This window comes from Notamacropus eugenii, chromosome 3 (assembly GCF_028372415.1).
Source record: "Notamacropus eugenii isolate mMacEug1 chromosome 3, mMacEug1.pri_v2, whole genome shotgun sequence".
Classification (NCBI taxonomy): domain Eukaryota; kingdom Metazoa; phylum Chordata; class Mammalia; order Diprotodontia; family Macropodidae; genus Notamacropus; species Notamacropus eugenii.
In genome coordinates this window covers 293,029,391-293,054,993 of record NC_092874.1, presented here as the reverse complement: position 1 = coordinate 293,054,993, position 25,603 = coordinate 293,029,391, and the positions used below count along the sequence as shown (strand labels likewise).

At 41.5% G+C, this 25,603-nt stretch overlaps 1 protein-coding gene across 28 annotated transcripts in view; it reads left to right on the top strand.

Moving 5' to 3' along the window:
- RBFOX2 (RNA binding fox-1 homolog 2) overlaps positions 1-25,603 on the top strand; it is a 313,475-nt gene that overhangs the window by 93,741 nt on the left and 194,131 nt on the right. For 27 of the 28 annotated variants that reach the window (XR_011977409.1, XM_072655909.1, XM_072655910.1 and 24 more), the window contains exon 2: positions 1,184-1,234. The exons of the other annotated variant lie outside the window; for it this stretch is intronic. Coding sequence is in view for 26 of the 27 variants with exons in the window: in XM_072655909.1 (XP_072512010.1) it covers positions 1,184-1,234 (51 nt within the window). In the remaining variant the exon portion in view is untranslated. The remainder of the gene's footprint in view (positions 1-1,183; positions 1,235-25,603) is intronic. 28 annotated transcript variants of the gene reach the window in all.

The following is a 25,603-nucleotide window of genomic DNA, read 5'->3' as shown; positions in this document are numbered from 1 at the left end:
ATTGTGGTTTTGCTATATCATGGGTTGGTATAAGAAATTAAATGGAAATTTTGGGGGAGTTTTACAGAAGTAACAGATGACATAGAAAAAAATTTAGAGATTCAGAAGTGCATAAAATATATGTATAGTATTGTATAATATCAACATATTTTATCATTTAGTACTGCAATAATTCAGACTTCTTTTCTGGTATGAAGGGAGGGCCAAAAAATTTTATGCAAATTTTCCAGATTGCATTGCCATGCCCTTAATTCCCATGATATGGAAGAGATAACTGTAATCATTTGATACAAGTTAACTTTCATTTATAGTTTTAGGTATATGTTAATCCCCAGGACTTTGAAAATATTAATTTCTGAAGTCTCTAAGAATTGCCTGTTGCAGAACACAAACTTCAGGATTCCTGGTTATTAATTAGAAAATAATCTTGCAGTTTTAATGCTCAAATACAGTTCACACTATATTTGTAAAAGAATTTCACATTCACTACCTGTTAGAACAGTAAAGAAAGGTAAGTCATTTAATCTTTAAGATTCAGTTCATTTCTCATGTTTGTGGGCGCTCCCCCATCTTTGAGATAACTCCAGATTTGTATTATCTGTATCTTACATGGACGTAATTGCTTGAATGTTGTCTTCTCCATCAGAATTTGAGCTCTCTGAGGATGTAATCACCATATTTTTGACTTTCTTTGTATCCTCACTGTTCAGCACAGTGTTTGGCAAATAGTAAGTGCTCAATATATATCTAACTGACTAAGTCTGTATTAATATAGATGAGCAAAAGAGGATTATGTGATTGCATTGGGGTGGTGTAAGATAATTAGCAGCCCTGGGTTGATCTGAAATGTCTTCTACAGGAACTAAAATTGCAATGTACTTTGAAAGAACAGAAGGGATGCAGAATTAGAGGGAAGGGTTAGAATTTTTTCAGGTATCTTTGGCGATAGGAAGAAGAGGATTCTGCAAGAAAATGAGGAAGTTTTCTTTTGTTGTTGTTCAGGGTAGAAGATCTATTATGTGTTATGTGTCACATAGTTAATTAAAATAGAGCAAGATGACGATGCCCAGGTCCCAGGGATGGGGTTTTGTATTGGGTCTGTTGAGTGATAGAGCAGCTGTGGTCTCAGACTACTCAACCATTGTTTGCTCTCATTTACCATTTAAAAATCTTTTTCTTTTAGAACGAGTCACTGACCCCAGGTTATCATGGATTCCCAGCGAGGGACAGCCAGGTAGGAATCTGTTATTTTGTCTCCAGAGTGGGGTGTGTGTAAATGAATATGTTCGTGAGATCCATGGATGCTGGGGCAGAGGGCACTTCCTGACATGAATTTTTATTTTCAAGAGTTCTCTGACTTATTTTTTCAGGCAGACACTTGGAGAGCTGCAAATGAAATATTCTTTTTTCCTGATTTTAGTCAATGGGGAACTGTAAGAAATGGCTGGATCTAGGAAATATGGTGGTGAGAGTTGAGTATAACAGATTTTCTACTTTTCTTTTTAACTCACCTTATAAAATAATTTTCTGACTTGAGTTTTCCAGTACCTTATTGATCCAAACACACCTCAAGTTCCCACACAAATCTTTTTGGTCTACCAGTCTTTATTTCTATTCAGACAGTTGCATTCTAGATTCTCCTTCTTGGAGAATTCAGCACAGTGGAAGCATGGAAATGTGATGTGGGAAAGGTCCTGGCAGCTTCCTGTTGGATAGGGAATGATGGTGAAGGGGATGGGGCAGGGTGGCCTGGCTCAGCTGCCAGGCAGTGGGTTAGGGTGGCATGACTTGGCTGCTGGCAGTGGGGAGGGCCCATACCTTCATGTGGGCTAGCGTAAAAGTGCTTCAGGTGTCCTGCCTGCACACTGGTCCAGGCAGCTTTTAAATTTCTGTTAGATAAAGTTATGATTCAGTTTTAACTGAATACATATTTAAACACTACTTTGTGTAAGGCTCTGTGCTAGACAATGGTGATACAAAGATGGGGAAAGAACAGAAATCCCTGCCCATAATGGGGCAAAAGAGTGATTGCTTATTTGGGAATAGAGGTCCTAATGTTCTTCTGGTATGAAGGCAGTAGGATTGAGATTTGCTTTTGTTTTCCCCCTTGTCTCTTTTCGCGTATTAGAGTTGCAAAGGTTCTGCTATGGTGGGGGATCTTGGTGATTTACTTCAAGGCTCTCTTGTCTCTGTTAGTGACAGTTTTCAGTTGTCTTCTTGTCAATGTCAGTCTTAGAATGAGCTCTTGAACAAAGTGCAGATGACCAAAGATTGGCTGCATCCTGCCTGTTAGTGTGCCCAGCCTTGGAAGGGCCCACTCTAGGGTGTTTTCGTAGTGAGAAACACCAGTCCGTAGGTAGTTGAGTCCAGGGCCTTAACCTGGCATCTTGTGCAGTGTGTCATAGCGAATCCAGAAACCCTGAAAAGTGAATTTAAACTTGGGGATTTCTTTTGCCCTTCTTGCCCTCTTTTTGTCCCCTTCTTAAAAGAATTTTGAACTTTTCAGGCAGGCCTGTTCAGTTACCTTCTAATAGTCACTTTGCCATTATGAGATAGTCTATCTATATTGAACTTCACCCTTTTGGAGCACTTTCACAAATATCCTTTTGTGATATCCTGTTTATATCCTGTTTGGTCCTCACAATTACTGCTTGAAATGGGTATGAAGGAATATAATTCTCATTTCACACATGAGACAGATTAAGTGACTTACTTAGTCATGAACCAAATGGTAGAGTTTGACATAGAACAGGGTTGGGGAACTTGTGGCCTCAAGGCCACATGTGGCCCTCTAGGTCCTCAGTGTGGCTCTTTGACTGACTCCAGACTTCACAGAACAATGTGGCCTCAAGACCGCAGTTTTCCCACCTTTGACCTAGAATCTAGGTGTTCTGACTTCTCTTGAGTTCCTCCCAAACTTTTGATATGATATGATAAACCCAAAGATTCCAGCTATTGGGGCAAGAACTCACTACTTGACAAAAACTGCTGGGAAAACCGGAAAGTAGTCTGGCAGAAACTGGGTATGGACCAGCATCTCACACAAGATAAGCTCAAAATGGGTTTATGACTTAGACACAAAGGTAGTGTCACAAGCATAGTAGTCAAGGATGGAAGAAATGGTCAGATCCATATAGATAGAGGAAGAGTTCATGATCAAACATTGTATCACAGAAGATAAGATGGATAATTTTGACTGCATAAAATTTAAAAGTTTTTTCACAAAGAAAACCAGTGTAACTAAAATTAGATGAAAACAGGAAACTAGGAAAAAATTCTTGTTTTTGTTCAATTTATTTATTGTCAGTTTTCAACATTCACCTTCACAAAATTTTGAATTTCCAGTTTTCTCCCCATCTTCTCCCTCCTCCACCCCAGGATAGTGTGTATTCTGATTACCCTTTCCTCCAATCTGCCCTCCCTTCTATCAACCCCGCCCTCCCCAATCCCTTTCCCTTCTATTTTCTTGTAGGGCTAGATAGATTTCTGTAGCCCATTGCCTATATATCTTATTTCCTAGTTGCATGTAAAAACAATTTCTAATATTTATTTTTAAAGCTTTGAGTTCCACGTTCTGTCCTTTCCCTCCTCCCCACATACCCTCATTGAGAAGGCAAGCAATTTGATATAGGTTATAACATGTGTAGTCATGCAAAACACTTCTATAACACTCATGTTGTGAAAGATTATATTTTCCTCTATCCTGTCCTGCCCTCCATTTATTCTGTTGTCTCCTTTGACCTGTCCCTGTACCAAAGTGTTTACTTCTTATTACCTCTTCCCCCAATCTGCCATCCCTTCTCTTGTCCCCCATCTCTTATCCCCTTCCCCTCTCCTTTCCTGTGGGGTAAGATAAACTTCCTTACCCAATTGAGTGTGTATGTTATTCCCTCCTGAAGCCAAATCTGATGTAAGGAAGGCTCAATTATTCCTTCTTGCCTTCCCCTTGTTCCCCTCCATTGGGAAAGTTCTTTCTTGCCTCTTTTATGTGAGATGATTTACTGCATTCTACCTCTCCCTTTCTCTTTCTCCTAGTACATCCTCTCAACACTTAATTTCCTTTTTTAGATATCATCTGTTCATATTCAGCTTACCCTGTGCCTTCTCTCTCCCTCTTGCTCTCCATTTACATATACATCTATAAACACACACACACATTCCCTCCAACTATCGTAATATTGAGAAAGGTCTCATGAGTTACAAATATCATCTTTCCATGTAGGACTGTAAACAGTTCAACTTTAATAAGTCCCTTATGGTTTATTTTTTCTATTTACTTTTTCATGTTTCTCTTGATACTTGTATTTGAAAGTCAAATTTTCTATTCAGCTCTGGCCTTTTCAACAAGAATGCTTGGAAGTCCTCTATTTCATTGAAGTTCCATTTTTTCCCTTGAAGTATTATACTGAGTTTTGCTGGGTAGGTGATTCTTGGTTTTAATCCTGTCTCCTTTGACCTCTGGAATATCATATTCCAGGCCCTTCGATCCCTTAATGTAGAAGCTGCTAAATCTTGTGTTATCCTGATTGTGTTTCCACAATACTTGAATTGTTTCTTTCTGGCTGGTTGTAATATTTTCTCCTTGACCTGGGAACTCTGGAATTTGGCTATAATATTCCCAGGAGTTTTCTTTTTGGGATCTCTTTCAGGAGGTGATGGTAGATTTTTCCATTTCTATTTTACCGTCTAGTTCTAGAATATCAGGGCAGTTTTTCTTGATAATTTCTTGCAAGATGATATATAAAGGCTCTTTTTTTTTTGATCATGGCTTTCAAGTAGTCCAATAATTTTTAAATTATCTCTTTTGGATCCGTTTTCCTGGTCAGTTGTTTTTCCAGAGAGATACTTCATATTGTCTCCTATTTTTTAATTCTTTTGGTTTGTTTTATAATTTCTTGATTTCTCATGAAGTCATTAGCTTCCATTTCTTTGCTCCATTCTAATTTTTAAGGAATTATTTTTTTTTGAGTGAGCTTTTAGACCTAATTTTTCATTTGGCCCACTTTGCTTTTTAAGGCATTCTTCTCCTCATTGGCTTTCGATTTGGATTAGAGAACAGACCTTTAGCACCTGTGGGTGGAGGAACCTGTGTAGCCGCTGGAGATTCTGTCCCTGAAGCCTGCTTGGATCTGCTCCCCTCGGTGCTGTGCAGCCAAGGCAGGGCTGGGCTCTGCTCTGGGTCCGGGCCATGATGGACCTTTCAGGTCGGTTTTTCAGGGCTCTCAGTAACAGAAATCTCCTCTGCTCAGTTGTTCTGTGGCTTCTGCTGCTCCCGAATTTGTTGGGATTTCTTCTTTACAGGTATTTTATGGGCTGTGGGTTCGGAGCTAGCATATGTGTATCTTTCTACTCTGCCATCTTGACTCCTCCCCTGACTTGTTTTTAATATGGTATTAAAATATATAAAGTGATGAGTTTGATTGCAAAAACTACTTGTGAAAATCTTTTCCTTTATAGGCATATTAGATAGTCACCTATGGACACTATAGTAACAAAAGAATAAGTACATTTTTAGGGAATCCTAGAATTGTCACAATAGTAATAAATATTATTGTAGATAAAAGATGAAAGTAAGATTCTGGAAATGTGCTCTTCATACTAATATCAAGCCATGATTTGTTACCATATTTATTTTCTCTATTTTCTTATGATATTGAAGTCCTTTGGCCTCAGAAATAGAAAAATAGAACTTAAGCATGAGTCCATGCTTCCTTACTAAATGTTATCCTCACTTTCTCAGAGAGGCTAGTTGACAGAAGTAACTCATGGATCACCACTTTCCTGACTTTTTCCTCTTAAGTTTTCCGTTTTTAAAGAATTCTTTTGCAGTTGACACCTTGGTTCCATGCGCTTTCCACTCCTGCTAAGAATGCATGGCTTAGTCCATAGCAGAGACTGTAAAAACATCCATTTAGTTGCCATTACTCAGGCCTAATGACTGTTCCAAGGGGGATTTGTTCCAGTTTTATGCTTGCTCAACATAGCCTTCCCATTCCACTTCTCCACCCTGCCTTGCCTGCCCCTTTGGGGGACCAGGCAAGTTATGCTCCCAGTGATTGTCATGAAATACACACCCATGAGGAAGCAGGCCAACTTAACTGGTGTGTCTTTTCTAGGACACTACCTTGTGAGTATGTTAGGGGTATAGGGATTGGGGAGAGACACACTAACATGACAAGCTGCCAGTTGAGCTGCATAATTTATTTTGGGTATATGTTTTTTTAAATACATTTTGTTTTTCTAGTACAAGATAGTTAGACCAGTCATTCTTGCAGTATGGTACATTTCACTGAGGAAGCATTGTAGCATTCTGGGGCTTATTAAATTATTATTTTTGAACTGGAGCATTTCAAGAACCTTGCAAGTGATAGGAAATCTTTCTTTTGATTGTATGCATTGTCTTTTATAAAACTGTCAGATAGCTTAGGAAGTCTAATGTAGGAGTCTACTTGTTTCCTTTTTGTGTTTTTAATCCAGTATATCCTTTTTATATACATAGACCATTTTCATAAAGATGAGAAAGGCAGATGGGTTGGCATTTGGCTATTGTCTTCTGACAGCTTGTATTTGGTAGAAGCACTCTCTATTATCTTTTTCATTAAAAAAAAATCTTTCCTTCGAGAGATCTTGAAAATTTGATTTCTTGAATGCCCCCCAAACTAAATGTTTTTAGTTAACTTCAGCAGCTTTTTCTGATTTCATCTCCTCAAAATCCCTGGGTATTTCCACATATATTTACTTGGGTAATGAGGTAGTAGACCAAATGTGTGTCACAGGAGCATTTCTAAGCTAGATCATTGTAAAACACTGGCTACTCTGTTGTGTGAATTTGTTCAGATCACTTAACCTTTCAGTCTCAGTTTCTTCATCAGTAAAACAAGGGTGCAGGCTAGATGATGTTGACTATTTCTGAGGCTTTCCTTAAGGAGGTTCCTCAATTGTATAAACATTAGGGGCCTTTGGCACTGAGGATCACCCAGGACTGGGGTAATGTTGATCCTTTTGGTAGTGGGGTACGTCTTACGTCCTCCTCATTTCCAAGCCAGTCCTGGAATTGCATATGTCTCCAGGAGTGGGAGATTAGAGTGCTCTTCCTTTTTCATTTCATCTTTCAAAGGGCTGCTAGATGGAAGCCGGGAAGTGTTCCCAGTTTTCATTTGAAAAAACTCTTAAATACTTTATCAGCAAATGTTAATATAGAAAGGCAGTGTGGTATAGTGGATAGAGAACTAGCTGTGGGGCCAGAAAGACCTGGGTTCAAGTCCTGGCTCTGACACATTATCTCTGTGACCCAGGGTAAGTCAGTTAATCTCTGAGTACATAGGCAATACTAGGAGGAGAAGATGCCAGCTTACACTGGTAAAGGGGGTTTCCTCTCCAGGGAATTCCCTATGCCAGTTAAATACAGTCCATATCACTGGCCCAGGTTTTAATGCCTGTGGGGTTTCACTTATGTTACAGAAGCATTGTCATTATTCTCACCTAAACGTAGCCATTGAAATTCAGTTGGGACTTAATTCATATAATAGCATTATTTCCTACAGTTTCCCATTTGAAGAGGAGAGATTCATTACAAATACCAAAAAAAGGAGGGGGCAAAAAATCCTGAGAAAGAAGGCCTTTCTCCTCTATGGATCAATTTGGGATTATTACATAATTAGAAACTTTCCCTAGGTCTAAGTAGAATCATGGAGGGCTAGTTTTGCCTGCCTCTGAAGGAATTGGAGGAAGGAAAGTGAGAGGAGCAGCTGAAGCGATGGTGTTTTATTCCTTGTCAGCAGAGGGCGCCAGGTGTAAGGCAAACATTTGGTTGGTTCATTGGACACAGGCTTGACTTTTCAGACTGGATGTACAGGGGAGATGCCACATAGTCCCTTTGTGAAATTACATTGTAGTATTTTATTTTCTTTTGTCCTCACAATTCCAGCTGTTCAGAAGGGCCACATTGGGAAATGGTGGCTCATTCTCCTTGGAGATCCTCAATGTGGAGGCCAGCTGATTCCTTGGGGACTACATTGTAGTGGGCATTCCTTTTGGGTCTGAGTTAGACTAGATGGATGACTCCTGAGGTGGAGGCCCTTTTAATTCTCTCTGCTCACTTTAACTTCTCAAATTCTGTGATCTGTGCCCATGTTCAACATCTAGATTTTTTCTTCATCGTTGAAGCTTGAATTTCATGAATTCAGTCCATTACCTGCCTCCACGTGGAAAAAGTGTCCCTGTAAATGATTACTTTTGTCAAGTCAAAGCTTTCAGGCAGCCATGGTATATAAGATCCTCACAATATAAATAACAACTCCCATTACTAACATTTTTATGGCATTTTTGGGTTTGCAAAGCACTTTACAAACTCCATTATCCAGTTATTATAAAGCAGTAGATTGGAGTAGGGAATGCAGGGCGGTGCTCATACTTGGGAAGACCTCCCTTTTCATCCCACCTCTGATATGCGTGTGCCGCTACTACAGGCCAGTTACCTTTCTGAGCTCCAGTTTCCTTCTCTGTTCAGTGGGAACAAAAATATTGGTAGGATCTTCTACCTCCCAGGATTGTTCCAAGTTTCAGATGTGATGTGTGTAAAGCCCTTACAAAGGGCTACATCAATCCAGTTAAACTGTCAGAAGATGAACTTTGACCCACTGAGCTAACCTGGCCTTGGAGTTAAAGTTTTGCAAAGGATTTTAAGATCATAGGTTGAGACTTGGGACCTCAGAGATCATCTAATCTGGGGGTTCTTAACCTAGGGTACATACCCCTATCTCCCCTCCTCCCCTTTCTCCAAGAGGTTTATGGATAGATTTCAGGGAGACTGAACTTGGTGGGGGGGAAACATCTTTATTTTCACTAACCTGCCTAAAGCTTAGCATTTCCTTCTATAATGAATTTTAAAATAAATTATTTTGAGAAGGGGTCGCTATGCTTTATCAGCCTGCCCATGATTTGCCTCTCCTCCCCACAAAAAGATGAAAAACTCCAGAACTGGTATAGTCCTCTCATTTTTATGAATTAGGAAACTGAGACCCAGGTAAGTGATTTGACTTTCTCAAGGTGACCCATACAAGGACTCAATCTGAGACTTAAACACCTAATACTTCTGGCTCCAAAACTAGTGTTCTTTCTGACTAGACCAAGCTTCTTCACCCTCTGTGCCCAAAGGACATACAGGGAGGGAGTGAATAAGCAAATTATTCCCCGAAGTTACTCCAACATGAATGTCTGTGGAAAGAAAGTGTCTTTACCAATGGCCAAGAGCTTTCCTCAGCTTGTGTCCCTTAAGGTAGCAGCTTTCTGAGCTTAAGTCAGGGAGTGCTTCTCCACAAAACTCAGCTGCTTTCATGGGGGAAGGCACAAGACTGAGTTCCTGGCTAAGTTCTTGGTTATGGGACTGAGGGTTCTGGGATGTGGTGGACAAAGATGAATTAGAATGAGCTTTTGGAAAGAAGAGACTTCTGCTACGGGTACCTCTAGTTCACTTGCCCTTGACTTTGAGCTCAAGAAGATGGAGAGGGCTAGGTTTTAAAAGGAGCAGTTTCTTTTTTATTTATTTATTTAACTTTTAACATTCATTTTATCAAAATTTTGGGTTCCAAGTTTTCTCCCCTTTTGTCCCCTACCCCAAAACACCGAGCATTCTAATTGCCCCTGTCACCAATCTGCTCTCTCTTCTATCATCCCTCTCTGCCCTTGTCTCCATCTTCTCTTTTGTCCTGTAGGGCCAGATAACTTTCTATACCCCTTTACCTGCATTTCTTATTTCCTTGTAGCGAGAACACTACTCAACAGTTGATCCTAAAACTTTGAGTTCCAACCTCTCTTCATCCCTCCCTCCCTACCCCTTCCCTTTGGAAGGCAAGCAATTCAATATAGGCCAAATCTGTGTAGTTTTGCAAATGACTTCCATAATAGTCATGTTGTATAAGACTAACTATATTTCCCTCCATCCTATCCTGTCCCCCATTACTTCTATTCTGTCTTTTGATCCTGTCCCTCCCCATGAGTGTCAACCTCAGATTGCTCTGTCCTCCCCATGCCCTCCTTTCATCATCCCCCCAACTCTGCTTATCCCCTTCTCCCCTACTTTCCTGTATTGTAAGATAGGTTTTCATACCAAAATGAGTGTGCATTTTATTCCTTTCTTTAGTGGAATGTGATGAGAGTAAACTTAATGTTTTTGTTTCACCTCCCTTCTTTATCCCTCCACTAATAAGTCTTTTGCTTGCCTCTTTTATGAGAGATAATTTGTCCCATTCCATTTCTCCCTTTCTCCTCCCAATATATTTCTCTCTCACTGCTTGATTTCATTTTTTTAAGATATGATCCCATCCTCTTCAATTCACTCTGTGCACTCTGTCTCTGTGTGTATGTGTGTGTGTGTGTGCATGTGTGTGTGTGTAATCCCACCCAGTACCCAGATACTGAAAAGTTTCAAGAATTACAAATATTGTCTTTCCATGTAGGAATGTAAACAGTTCAACTTTAGTAAGTCCCTTATGACTTCTCTTTGCTGTTTACCTTTTCATGCTTCTCTTGATTCTTGTGTTTGAAAGTCAAATTTTCTTTTCACCTCTGGTCTTTTCATCAGGAATGCTTGAAAGTCCTCTATTTGATTGAAAGACCAATTTTTCCCCTGAAGTATTATACTGAGTTTTGCTGGGTAGGTGATTCTTGGTTTTAGTCCTAGTTCCTTTGACTTCTGGAATATCCTATTCCATGCCCTTCGATCCCTTAATGTAGAGGGTGCTAGATCTTGTGTTATCCTGATTGTATTTCCACAGTACTTGAATTGTTTCTTTCTAGCTGCTTGCAATATTTTCTCCTTGACCTGGGAACTCTGGAATTTGGCCACAATGTTCCTAGGAGTTTCTCTTTTTGGATATCTTTCATGCGGTGTTCTGTGGATTCCTTGAATATTTATTTTGCCCTCTGGTTCTAGAATCTCAGGGCAGTTTTCCTTGATAATTTCATGAAAGGTGATGTCTAGGCTCTTTTTTTGATCATGGCTTTCAGGCAGTCCCATAATTTTTAAATTGTCTCTCCTGGATCTATTTTCCAGGTCAGTTGTTTTTCCAATGAGGTATTTCACATTCTCTTCCATTTTTTCATTCTTTTGGTTTTGTTTTGTGATTTCTTGGTTTCTCATAAAGTCATTAGCCTCCATCTGTTCCATTCTAATTTTGAAAGAACTATTTTCTTCAGTGAACTTTTGAACCTCCTTTTCCATTTGGCTCATTTGCTTTTGAAAGCATTCTTCTCCTCATTGGCTTTTTGAACCTCTTTTGCCAGTTGAGTTAGCCTATTTTTCCAGGTGTTATTTTCTTCAGCATTTTTTTGGGTCTCCTTTAGCAGGGTGTTTACTTGTTTTTCATGCTTTTCTTGCATGTCTTACATTTGTCTTCCCAGTGTTTCCTTTACCTCTCTAACTTGATTTTCAAAATCCTTTTTGAGCTCTTCCATGGCCTGAGCCCATTGGGTGGGCTGGGATACAGAAGCCTTGACTTCTGTGTCTTTCCCTGATGGTAAGCATTGTTCTTCCTCATCAGAAAGGAAGGGAGGAAATGCCTGTTCACCAAGAAAGTAACCTTCTATAGTCTTATTTTTTTTTCCCTTTTCTGGGCATTTTCCCAGCCAGTGACTTGACTTCTGAATATTCCCTTCACACCCACGTCGCCTCCGGATCCTCCCAGCCAGCACTTGGGGTCTGAGATTCAAATGCTGCTTCCCAGCCTCAGAGCTTTGGTGGGGGCAGGGCTGCTATTCAGTGTGAGATTAAGTTCAGGTGCTCAGGTGGGGGCAGGGCTGCCTCAGGGGCTCAGTTCCCTCAGGCGATTTATGCAGAGACCTTCAACAATGGATCCAGGCTCCTGCCTGCTTGGGGAGCCCCAGTCTGTTTCTGCCTCTGCTGCTGCCTCCCGAGGGGGCCTGAGTTATGGGGGCACCCCACTCCCCTCTTGACCTGCCAAAGAGACCCTCTCACCAACCCCGTCACCTGTGGGTGGAGGGACGCGCGTGGCTGCTGGAGATTCTGTCCCCAAAGCCCGCTTGGATCTGCTCCTCTCAGCACTGCATGGCCAAGGCAGGGCTGGGCTCCGCTCCGGGTCCGCAGCGTGATGGACCTTTTGTGAGAGGTTTGCAGGGCTCTCTGGAACAGAAATCTCCTTCGCTCCACCGTTCTGTGGCCTCTGCTGCTCCAGAATTCGCCGGAAGTTTTTTTTTAGAGATGTTCTATGGGCTGTGGATTCGGAGCTAGTGTATATGCGGCTTTCTACTCCGCCATCTTGGCTCCGCCCTCCAGCAGTTTCTTTTAATCTACAAAGTGGAGTATGAGTATTGGGCATGAAAGGGAAGATATAGCTACTGTGAAAAACCTAGGAGGTCCCTTTGAGGAAGGACCCGGAAAGAGGCAAAATTCCTATTTTCTGAATGAAGAGCAGCTAACTCTTCCAATCTGAGCACGTGCAGCATTCAGGACCTTGTTGTCTGCAGGCTGTTTGTTGGCCACCACAATTTCTGGCTCATAATATATCACATGGAATGGGAGAAGCATTTGTTGATCTAATCTTAGTACATTTCCCTTGGTTACTGCAGTAGTGTTTTCCCTGAGGCTCTTTTCTAGAGCCACTAGTTTGTGTAGTGCCTGCAGATTAGTTTTGACTATGCAATTAATCTGGCTAGAAGGAGGGTGGTTGAGATTACCTTCATCTTTCAGGTCTTGCTCCAGTGGTCTAACAGTCTTTTTAGTTGTTTTCATCTATGTCTGACTCTTTGCAATCTCTTTTTAGTTTTTCTTGGCAGGATCCTGGAGTGGTTTGCTATTTCCTTCTCCAGCTCATTTTACAGATGAGGAAACTGTGACAGACAGGGTGAAGTGACTTGCCCCAGTTCACATAGCCAGTAAGTGTCTGAGACCAGATTTGAACTCAGGAAGATGAGTCTTCCTGACTCCAGACCCACCTACCTACCCTAGTCTGGCAATAGTAACAACCATCTCCTATAATCTTAGGAATGAAAACCAAACATAAGATTCTTGTGTGTCTTTCTTAGCTGTACTATTATTGTTTGCCTCTACTAGACAAATGGTACATATTTTAGACGCCAGGTGCCTTCAGTGACAGCTGCCCCCTAGCTTCCTGTTTGTTCCTAGTGTTTAATATCCAAAGGACAAAGGGCAGCCTTCTTAAAACTAATGGTCTGGGCTCAAACTGTAATTCTAGAAATCCCCTAGGCAGCATCCCTAAAATTTCATTGCTGACTTTCTGCTCATGATAAGCCTTTTTATTCTGATTGGAATAATGAAATATAAGATCCTACATCTACTTCCCAACTGCTCTTAAAGTTACATGCCCTGATATAGAATCCCGAAGTCAGAATTCTGATTCTCCATCTTACACATTCAATGCACTGTGGAACCAAGTAGAAGCATGTGTGTTTACCAATAGTTAGCTGTAGGTATTTAGTGGCGTACATATCATTGAATATCCATGATACCCTCAGGAAGATCACAGGGTGCACATGAGCAGAGTGACTATGCAGACAGGGTGGAGGAGATCATGGTTCAACAAAGGGCAGGCTTACAAATTAGTCACTGGGCCCCAGAGTGAATAGTTTTCTCACAAACTCCCTACCCCCAGCAACCTCTCCTCTTGATCCAAATTTACTCTCTCATCCTTTTGCTTCTCCAGCCAACTCTACCAAGTGAAGGGGTGAAAACAGGAAGACTTGGGGACTCCCCAGCCATGAAAACAAACCATCTCTCACTGAGAAGTCAAGGCTAGGACATATTCAATTCAATTAGAAAAAATAATTGTATATTGCAGAGAAGCCTTTCTTGGCTAGACCATGACGGGGCATCCAGAAGAGGTGATAGAGGACCACTTGTGTCGAGAATTCTCAGGCAAAGTCATTGCAGATAGCTTATGAGGTCCTAACTCAGACTCAGTAATTTATTCGTGTTCTTGACTCCTGGCCTTAGACCTCTCTTGGGTCTTTTAATTCAATTACATTTAAAGTCCAGTAACAAAATGAATGAAAGTTGACTCTTATGTAACTCTTTGTATTTAAACTAGGGTGTGGAGGTACTTTTGAATGTCTTGGAGCAAATTTTCCCTCTTGTACATGCTCAAAATTGAGAGTGTTCTTTTGTTGAAGGTCATTTCTGTTGTTCCCAAGAAAGTGGTGAAGGAAGGGGAAGATGAGTTGGCAGTGAGACCCTGGGCACTTCTCAGAGCTTGCTCTGGGGAGAATCCAGCCAGGATGGAAGGGTTTTATCATAACTGATTCAGTTGAGTGGTTTCAGCCTGTATCAGTCGCATGGATGGGTTCCCAGTGGGTCTGGGATTGTTCTGGTTTTCACTCCTTTATTGTCTCCTCCTCTCTCTGGAGCCCGGCTCTCTGCACATGCTTCTTACCAGTTAAAGAGGGTGATAGCAGGCAGCCCGATGCTGTGGGAAGTGAAAGCCTATTAAGTAGAAGAGAGAAAGAGGAAGAGGTAGAAATCTGATTGGGCTACTCTGTTTTGCTCTACTAGCTCTCATGTGATTGTGAATGAGCGTTGGTCTTGGGTACTAGCCAGCAAGGTTGCAGCCTCATTCATTCCTCTTTGTTATGGCTAGGGGGCAGAAGTTTGAAGCTCTTGATGCATGGCCCAGAGCTGATGACCTACTGTTAGACAAAAATTAAATTATCCTTAAGTATTTGCTTACTTGGATTAAGAAATAGTAATTTGAGAACAAGAACTCTCTTTTCGATGGAGGTCAAAGGTCACAGTTGGGTGTGGGGTGTGTATCAGATCTATCTAGATTTAAGTGAAATTCTGCTTTAAAAAACTAGCTGCTGCAGTTATGTACCAGGGTGGAGACAGATTTTTCTTCCCTACTCCCACTCTGCTGGGCCGACCAAGCAGAGAGAAAAGTGGCCTTACTGGTTGCCATGACCACTGCCGCAAGTTGAGGAATGGAAACTTTTTAGACTCTTGGTTGTCTGGGGCAGAAGGAAGACCTGCCCCCCAGCCTAGTTCAGTCTTCAATGTGTATCGATTATCTTAATAGCCTGGGAGGTACTGGGTTAGATGTTTGGTGGAAGACTCTTATCAGTTCTATTGGGTGTGTATCTTGTCCAGAGACAGCTTTCTGGGCTCATCAGCATCAACAGGTAGTCAGGCTGTAGTGAAGCAACATCTACTCTCTTCATCCTATTGTTTTACCTGGCAACTCCCAAACATACCTTCATTAATAGAATTAAGACAGACCCTTTTGCCTTCACTAGGAATAAGGATTTAACTAATATAGGGAACTTCCAGGTGAGGCAATTCTATCTATCAATAAAAGTCTGAACTTTCTCTGAAATTTATAGTCTGAGAGAATTACCTGGAGCACTGAGGGATCAACATGCCTTTTGCAGGTTCATGTTAACTGCTGTGAGTCAGAGGCAGGACTGGAATGCAGGCCTTCTTGGCTGTGGGGTCAGCTCTCTCACTGTCCATGACTGTGCTACCTCTTGTGTTACCTTACTGCCCTCAAGGAAGGAGCTTGGTAGGGATGGAGACTTTTCTGTGTTGGGGAGGAAGGGATCAGGATAAACTGAGAAAGGGGACAAGGCTGAGCTTAGGAAGAGATTAGCACTTAGAAGTTTCCAGAAAAGTAGCAGCTAATGAATGCTTCTTGTGCTGGATTGCTTTAATCAAACCTTTTTTTTTTTTTTAAAGCACTACAGTGTTTTAAAATTGTCATGGTAAAATACATTTCTTGACATATAGGTTAAATGCTTAATATTAAGCCTGTTTTTTCAGCTCAGCTAAGCTGGCCATGTACTGTGGACCCTGAAGAACAACAAATTTGATTTTTGAAAAAAATTTTCACTTTTTTTTCTTTTTAAAATTATATTTTTTGGGGTACATTTTAAGTTTCAAACTGTTTCCCTCTTTCCCTATCCCATACTAGAGAAGGTCATTTCTCTCTCTCTCTCTCTCTCCCTCTCTGTCTCTCTCTCTCACACACACACACAAACACACGTGTGTGTATTATACATATGCATGCATACATGTATGTATGTGTGTGTATATATAAACACCATGTTATGCATACTTCTATTTATCAATTTTTCTGGAGGTGGATAGGTCCTTTGTGGTTTATTTGGACATTTATAATATTCAGAATATCTTAATCATTCACAGTTATTCTTTGAACGATATTGCTATTACTGTATCCAACATTCTCTTGGTTCTGCTCATTTCACTCTATTATTTCATTCAAATCTTTCCATGTTTTTCATGCTTATCAGCATTTGCTTTCTTTTGGATTGAAGTGAAGATGTACCATTTACATTAATTTTTCATGTCTCTTGTCAGGTTATGGAGAGGGAGGAGGCTTGGTGCTTCAAATTCCTTGGTAAAAGTTGGAATTAATAGAGTTATAGAATGTTAGATCTGGAAAGGAACTTTAGGGACCATTTAGCTTAACTTTCTCAGGAAACTGAGGCTCAGATTTGGTAACATTACTAATCCTTGCTCCAGCTGTCTTCTAGACAACGTCCTCAGCAGCACTGCTGCCTTGGCTAGAGATCATGCCCTGGAAATTGTAATTCATTTTCTCTCTGAACTTCTCCTTGGCCCTTATTGAGGACCACCTCATGTCAGGCAGAGATTGGCCATGCTTCGTCTTCTTGATCTTGCGGCTTCCTTTGTTCTCCTCTCCTCCCCCGCACCCCCGCACCCCCTCTCCCCAGCCCAGTTAAATCACCTCTGCTGTTGTTCCTGGAAGGGGTACATGGATCCACTGCCTTATAGTGTCACTCATCACGCCTTTTACATTCTCAAGCACAGTGCCCCCTTCTCGGCTGCTATTCTGCAATGTTCTGTACTGCTTATGTCTTCCCGTCCCCGTCAGAATGTGCCTCTTGAGGGTGAGTACTGTCTTTTTGTAGATGTCCTATTAAAACTTAAAACTGTTTTTAAGACTTTGGGATACCCTCTATTTGTACCTTCTTGCTTGGCACATAGTAAGCAATAAATGTTTTCTTAATTCCAAGGTACAAAATAATAGGTCATTTGGGATTAGAGCTCAGGTCTCTGGACTCTTAAGTCATTGCTCTTTCCAAGACCAAACTTGAGTTTTTAAAACCACTTCTATTTGGGCAGAAAACCCTGGTGATGGGAACTTATTTCTCTAGAGCAGTGTTCACAAATTGGTTCTGTTTTGACTTCCTGAGCTCTTTTTTTTTTAAATTCTTCTTATTGCTTGAATTATACTGATATATTTAAATCCTCTCTGAGGGCTTGGAGGTCCGTGCTGACTGAAGGGATAGAGGTCATCTTGGAGAAGGTGACATAGAATTGGGGTTTGAAGGGTGCATAGGAACTCCATGGGGCTGTTAAGAAGGCAGGAGCCCATTCATAGGGAACTGTGTGAAGGATCAAGCTAGACTCTTGGCTCTTCTGACCAGGGAGTTGACCATAGAGGAGGGATTGGGGACATAAGGTTGGTAAAGTAGGACTCATCCGGGAACGCCTCTTCTTCTGATCCTCTCTACTTCCTACTGTGTCTCTCATGTTGGTCTCCTCCCTCCCACTGCCATCACCTCAGTGGGTGTAAGACCTCATTACCAAAATCTGGATGATTGTAATACTTTAAATCCTTCCTCAGTGCCATTGTCAAAATAATTTTCTTAGATGTAGATCTGGTGAGGTTCTTCCTGTATAGAAACCACCAGTGTCTTCTTAGTGCTTCTGAGTTCTGATTTCATTGCTCAGTATTCAAGGCCCTCCATAACCAGGCACCATCTTGCTTTTCCAGACTTAGGCCATGTTACTCCTTTTCACATATTTGATGCTTTAGCCTGACTAGACCCTTGAATGTTTATACACCTTGGCTCATATAACTCCCTGGGCTCAGAATATTCTTATTCCACTTAGTCATTGTTGAATTCCTATCTGTACTTCTAAGCCCTATTCAAACTCCACCTCCCCAGGAAGCTGACCCTAATAGTTAGTGACAACTTTCCCCCCTCAGACTTCATAGAATACTGTGATCTTCTCTAATGCATTTGCCAGTAGTATGTATTATAGCTATGTGTGTTGTTGTCATATCCCCCACTAGATTATAAATTTCTCTAGGTCAGGGACTGTATCTTATTTAAACTGCCTATCTCCCTTAGTGTCTAGCAGGGTGCTCCACGCAATAAGTAAGTACTTAATCAATTTTTGTCGTTCTAGGCCTAGGTTTCTGCATGGTTCTACAAAGGACCAAAGGACAGAAGGTGGTTAGTGGTGGCACAGTGGTAAGGGGAGGTTCATGCTAGCCCTCACCTAGGAGGAATTCATGAGAGTTGTGCTTTGGGTTGTGGGTGAGGGCTTGGCAGCTTGTCTATTGAATTTATTGAGGGATTTATAACCAAAGGGATTGTCCACTGGAGAAAGATTCTCTATCAGTTGCTCGTTTAGAAGGCGATACGAAGATTGCAGCTGCTAGGGTCAAGAATTCAATCTCTAAGGGCAACAGCTGGGCAAATAGCAGGACGAGGATATAATTTTCCATAAACACGTATCAAGTGTATTCATCTCCTTTTATATGTAAAGGACTTGAAATTTTGGTTTTTACTTTTAAATACGTTGATAGATAAATATAATAATAGATTCTTTGAGCAGTAAAGAAGGAAACAGACCTTTACCGAGTATATCCTGTGTGCCAGTGACTGTGCTGAGGGCTTTACTAATAGTATTTCTCATTTAATCTTCATAACAACTTTGGGATGGAGTGCTGTTAACAATCCCTGTTTTTACAAATCAAGAAACTAAGACAGCAAGTGGTTAAGTGACTTGCCCAGGGTCACTCAGCTGGTGTCTGAGGTCAGATTTGAACTTAACATCTTTCCAACTCCAGGCCCAGTGCTCTATCCACTGTGCCACTTAACTGCCTTTCTTCCTTAAGAGTGGCATGTTAAGACCATCCAGGTGATGCCCTTATTTTATGGTTGAAGAAACTTAGGTCCAAAGAAGAAATACTGTTGTTTTTGACTCTACGATGCCATTGGAACAGTTCACATTTGAACTTTCTTTTAAAGATATGTAACTGTCTTCCTTTCCCCTCCAAAGCTCCACCATGCAGAGATAGCTAGCGATTCCCTCAGAAAGTCGGGCAAAGACTAAGGAAAGGGAGGGGATTTTCCTTCCCATTTCTTTTCTTTTGGTTATAGTATAGTTTTGGTTGTGCTAAAGTGTTTAAGTATGGCAGTGATTGGGTCTCTGAAAATGAAGAATAAGAACCTTGTGCTATAAAGGGGAATTAGTGACAGAAGAAGTCAGGCGAGGTCAGATCTTAAAGTAGAAACTGTGATGCAGCCCAACTATGGAGCACCTGACAGGCCTATAAATAGGGTCTTATCTTTCCCTGTAGAAAATCACTCCCACACTTGTAACTTCCCATTTGTGGGGCATGTAGGTTTTGGAGAAATAAGCTGTACTTCTGCAGTGTTGTTGTTTAACTGAATTCATTGCTGTTATTAAGGTTTTAGTTATTCTGAGCATGGCATCGTTGATGTGGATGGCACCAGGGTAGAATTTCACATCCAGGCCAGCTTATTATTCATGCAGACCTGAATGGCCAAAAATGAGGATAATCATGAAAACCTCAGTGAGGTGGCAAGTCCACATTACTGTCTTCATCCTCACACATAACTTTTCATATGAACCTAAATTGTGAATAAGGAATCAATAGTGAAGCTGAGGTTGGAAAAGTGGCTTAACTTATTGCAGTGGAAACTTCACATACCATTTGAGCTATGTGTCTAGTTCACACAGAGCAGAATTATAGCCTGTTTGTGGTACAAATGGATACAACCTTTGTTGTATCTTCTCCATACAAGGCCCTCATGCTTTGTCTGTTTCTTACTCTTTTTGTTTATCACAATGTGACCATTTAAACCATGCAACAAATTCTTGACTTAGGTTTGATTGTCAGCTAGTCATTGACACCCCTGGACAACTTGTTTCCCAAGAGTATCTGAAATGATAACACAAGAAGATGTTGATTCCAGGGATTCTCTTAGAAAATTTTAGAAACCATCAATGGGGAGGTATTGCAGTTAAATCTTTAAAACCAGGCAGTTTAGAACCAAGTATATAAAATTTCAGAATGTCATTGAGTCAGTAAACATTTATTAAGTACTTACTATGTGCCATGTGCTGGGAATATGAAAGAGGCAAAAGACAGTCCCTGCCCTCAGGAAACTCACGTTCTTCTGGCAGACACATCAGGCAAACAGTTATGTATAAAGAAGCAATATATGGGATAAATAGGAAATAATTAACAGAGGAAAGACAATGAAATTAAGAGGGGTTGGGGAAAGCTTCCTATAAAAGGTGGGATTTTAAGTTGAGACTTGAAGGAAGCCAGAGAGGTCAGTAGGCCTCCTCCATGAGGAGAATGAGACTTCCAGGCACGGGAGATAGCCAGAGAAAATAGTTTGAGCCAAGAGATGGAATGTCTTGTTTGTGGAATAGCCAGGAGGCCAGTGTCACTGGAGAGACGAGTATGCTATAAGGTGACTGGAAAGGTAGGGTGGGAACAGGTGATGAAGGACTTTGATTACCAATAAAGGATTTTCTATTTGATCCTGGAAATAATTGGGAAGCCCTGGAATTTATTGAGTGACATGGATAAACAGAAGATCACTTCATTGACCAAATGGAGAATGGATTCGAGTGGGGAGAAACTTGAGGCAGGCAGACCCATTAACAGTCTTTTTCCATGGCCCAGGTGTGAAGTGATGACAGCCTGTACCAGAGTGCTGTTTGTCCTTCATTTCGAAGAGTGACATCAAGGGGTGTTGTGTTGCACATGAATTGGATTTTTGTGAGGCAAAGTTGTACAAAGTCAGCAGCTTTACTGTCTCTTCCAGAGTCATTGACTTCTGTTTTTAAGATGTCTGCTGAATCTTTAGTTGGAGATGGCTGAAGAGTCATTGGCAGGATAGAGTAATTTGAGAGTATTCAACATAGGGATGCTTATTAAATTTATGGGAGTTGATGAGATCACCAAGTAAAGTAGTGCAGAGAGAGAAGAAAAAAGGGCTCAGGACAGAACCCTGAGGGATACCTCAGTTTTAGAGTATGATCTTCAGGAGGGTCCAGCAAAGGAGACTGAGGAGCAGTCAGGTAGAAGGATCTCAGAGAGGAGAGCATGTTCAGTATTGAGAAAGGCTGCAGAGAGGTCAAGGAGAGTGAGGACTGAGGAAAGGCCTTTGGATGGGGCAACTCAGAGATCATTAATAACTTTGGAGAGAGCTGTTGCAGTAAAATGATGATGTCAGAAGCCAGATGTAAGAGATTAAGAAGAGAATGAGAGGAGGAAAAATGGAGGTACCTACTGTAGATGCTCTTTTCAGTTTTAACCAGATATTGCAGAAGTGATATAGGAGGATAGTTAGTGAGGATGGAAGGAGAAAGGAGAGTGATCATTTATAATGCTTCATATGTGAAACATAAACAACTGTGGTCCTTTTAGTATTTGAATACTTCTTTGTCTGCCTCTCTGCCACCCTACCCCACTCGCCCCGCTATCTGTCTGTCTGATTATTTGTCTATCTATCTATGCAAAAGGAAACCTCAGTTCAGGAAGGTGATTCCCCAGAAGACCTCTGGATTAGAAGAGTTAATATAAAAGATTGACAAGTTTTGAGAATTCTTGCCTGCTTAGATTCTTCTGCTTGTTGAGTGGTATTTCTGAGTCAGTTTACCAGTTGACTACTTTAGAATAAATAATGCTCTAGTTGTGATATGTTTCCAAAAACTATATGATTAGAACTTTAACATTGATGCCTTCTTTTGTGAGGAGGTGGGGAGTGGGGAAAATAAGCTATGGCCCTGTTTCAGAATAACTAAGGGATCTCTCAGTGTCCTTTCCTGTCATGAATATTTAAGAATTTTTGTCAGACCTTAATTCTCTCTGTCATACAAGTCAGTAAGTGTTTATTAAATGTCAACTGTTATAAAAGTTGTGTGTGTGTGTGTGTGTGTGTGTGTGTGAGTGACACACAGCCCTTGCCCTCAAGGAGTTTAGACTTCATAAGGGAGATTCATTTATTCATCAAGCATTTATTGTTATAATCTGCCACATATATTGTGGTAGTCATTAGGAATACAAAGACAGAAACTCAGAAGACCCATACATTCAAAGGAAGCTTTTCCAGGAGTCCAGACCAGAGGTGATGAGGACCTGACCTGGAGTGGTTGATGACTCTGGGAGGGTAGAAGAGGGGGCAAATACTGAGGTAGCTCCATGATATATCACAAGACTTGGCACCTGGTTGGATGTGTAAGATAAGGAAGAAGAAGAAGCCAAGAATGAGCCTGGGGTTGGGAACACAGATGATTCAAAGATGGTGTCACCATCAGAAAACCAGGAATTGGAAGATGGGGTGCTTTGGGGAAAGATGGTAAATTCTATTTTAGAAATATTGAGCTTGAGATGCAGTGGAGTTAGTTGGTGATGCAGCACTAGAATTCAAGAGAGATTGAGGCTGAATATATAGATCTGGTAATTATTTACATAGAAAAGACACTTGAATCCATGAGATGGGGAGTTGAGGAGGGAGAGACAGAAAGAGCCTAGACAAGAGTCTAAGATTCATTTGGGTTGTATGCACTCAAAGTGAGAAAGCTGTAAGACCTTAGCCTGAAAGGGCCAAGGTCTCCCATTGCATCCTGGGCCATCATTAGCCATCCTGAAGAATATTGGGCCACTGTATCCGGATGGCACAGGAGAAGAAGGTGAGGTTGGTGACCTTGCACAGCCCTCCCTCTCTCAAATCCAAGTCAACTGCCAGTCATGGCATCATCTTGATGTCATGGTCCTCTTTGAGAATGAGCACAACCACAATCACAGTTTGGGGTGGAGGGCCCAAAACCAGGATGGTAATTCAGCCAAGGACACTTAGAAGGATCCATGAACTGATGGAAAACCAGGGGAGAACATTGTCTTGGAAATCCAGAGGGTGGTGGAGCATCTAAGAGGGCTTGATATTCAGGAGGGTCAGATGCCTCGGAAAGGTAAAGAAAGAAAAGTTCTGAGAACAGACCATTTGTACTTGGTAATTAATATGACCATTGGTAACCTTGACGAGCAATTTCAGTTGAGTTATATCAGAAACCAGGCTGGAAGGGGTTGCGATGTAAATATGAGTTAATGGGGCCAAGTACAGACACTTTTCTAGGAGTTTGTTACAGAAGAGCAAGATGTGGTTGAGGGACTCACTTAAGCATATGATAAAGCACATATGCACATTTCTTCTAATACAAACTAATACCTAAGTACACAGGAGGGCAACTAGGTGGTGCAGTGGATAGAGCACCAGTGCAGGAATCAGGAGGACCTGAGTTCAAATCTCACCTCAGACACTTGACACTCACTAGCTGTGTGACCTTGGGCAAGTCACTTAACCCCAACTGCCTCATCCTGGGTCATCTCTAGTCATCCTGATGAGTATCTGGATTCAGATGGCTCAGGAGGAGAAGTGAGGCTGGTGACCTGCACAGCCCTCCCTCACTCAAAACAAAGTCACGTGCAAGTCATGTCATCATTTCTCTGATATGGCATGGTCTTCTTTGGCAACGAAGGATGAACACACACACATAGGAGAAATGCAGAGATCATTCTTGACTAGAGTGGATGCAGTTGTCCAACTGAGTTTCGAGAGCTAAGTAAATTTGAGGGCTAAATAAACAAGATTATGTGAATCAAAGTGTGAGGGCAAGTAGTTGGCAAAGTAGAGAATACGAGAGGAAGTACTCAGAGGGGGCTAGAGAGAGAAGCTGGTGTTGTCAGAGAGAGTTTTGGTGGCTAAGCTTTGGAGGTTCTCTGCCTTTCCAAAGATATCTTTATTCTTACACATGAAATTAGATATTGTCTTTATAAAGTGTGGATGTAGCATAATTGAAAATTCCAAGATACCTTAGCAGTCACCTAGTCCAGTCCTCTCCTGCATTGTGTAGATGAAACTTCAGCTGTTTGAGCATATGGTGACTGAACTTCTGGGAAAAGCATTAGAAGAGGAGATTTTTCTGACATGCCTCTTGGTGTGTGTGCGTGTGCATGCGTGCGTGAGTGTCTGTCTGTCTGTGTGTGAAATTTTACTCCCAGATAATAAGGCATTAGGAATAAAGACAACTTTGAAATTAGTTTATCATTGTTACTTGAGAGGTAATAAGATGAAATGGTTTTGATAGAATGAGCATGGTAAATTTAAGGAATCATTCTTTGGCTGTTAATGAAGGAAAAGGTAGGAAGTTTTGTAGGCTCCTCTAGAATTCCTGGGGAATGCATCTTTCCGCATAACTGATCATTCCATGCAGTGGTTGTTTACGTTGTCAAATACTGCTGTGCTTTTAGTTTACTTTTGCCATTTGGGGGCAACTTTCTTCTTTTCTCACCTCCAACTAAAGGGCCCCGTGCTTCCCATGATGTACATCAGGGGCGTCATCAAGACCTCTTGTCCTTGCTGTGGACATGTCTTGGTGCTTCCTCAGGTATTTGGACCACTCCATTTGCTAATGTCATTCCTGTTGTCCTCATTGTCACCACTTCTTGCTGTGGTTAGTATACCTATCTCCTTCCTTCCTGTTTTATTATTTCTAATCTTTTTTGGGCTGGAAAACGAGATAACCAAGCTGGTTAGAGTTGTGTCTGAAGCAGGCTCTCCCTAGGATTAGAGTGACAGCCTGGGGGGACTCGCCTTTGACATTTGTGAGGGGGGAGGTCATGATTTAGAGCTATCATGTAGCATTAAGTCTTCTTGGCAGCTGCAGAGACATCAGCACCACTGTTGATTTCTGTGTGTTTGGAGCTTTAGCGATGCCCCCAACTCTGAGAAGCCCACTTCACTTGTTTAAAAGAGACAGTGGACACAGAAGTGTCAGTTTACAATGTCATTGAGGCCCAGTATATGCCAAACACTAGAGCCTGAGGCATCATGACAGAGCAGTTCTGAAGGAGATCCAAGTTAAAGTGAAAACATCAGAACTGGATGGTTGCTGTAGACCTCTATCCATCATCACATGCTTGAGGTACCTTTAGGTAGCAGGTTTGACTCATACACATTCTGAAGCATGTTCAGTTGAATTTGGATGTAATATCTACTTTCTTGGGGATGCAGTCTCTGCCCTCAAGCAGCACACAACACACATTCTGCACAGAGGATCCAGTGTGCACACAATTTGTAAACCCAGTGTAACTGGAAGGAAACTGCCAGACTTGGAGATCAGGGAAGGCTTTCCAGAGGAGAGGCAGCTCACTGGAGACTTGAAGGAAGGGCGGCATTCAGGGAGGCTGAGGCAGAGAAAGAATCAGCGCATTTCAAATTGTGGGGCAGGGGGGAGACATGGACCCAGCCTGTACTAGTGCAGAGAATGGTGGGGAGAGTGTGGAACTAAGAATTGAAGGTGCTCCCAATCTGGCACCAACCTGACTTCACAGCTTTATCCTGCATCACTGCCCTTCAGTGCTGGGCTGTACGGAGCATGTTAATGACATCGGAAGGAAAATTATTCTCCTAGAGGAGAAGTCACGTCTTGCTCTATGTTTCCTTTAACAATCATTCATTCATTCATTCATTCAAC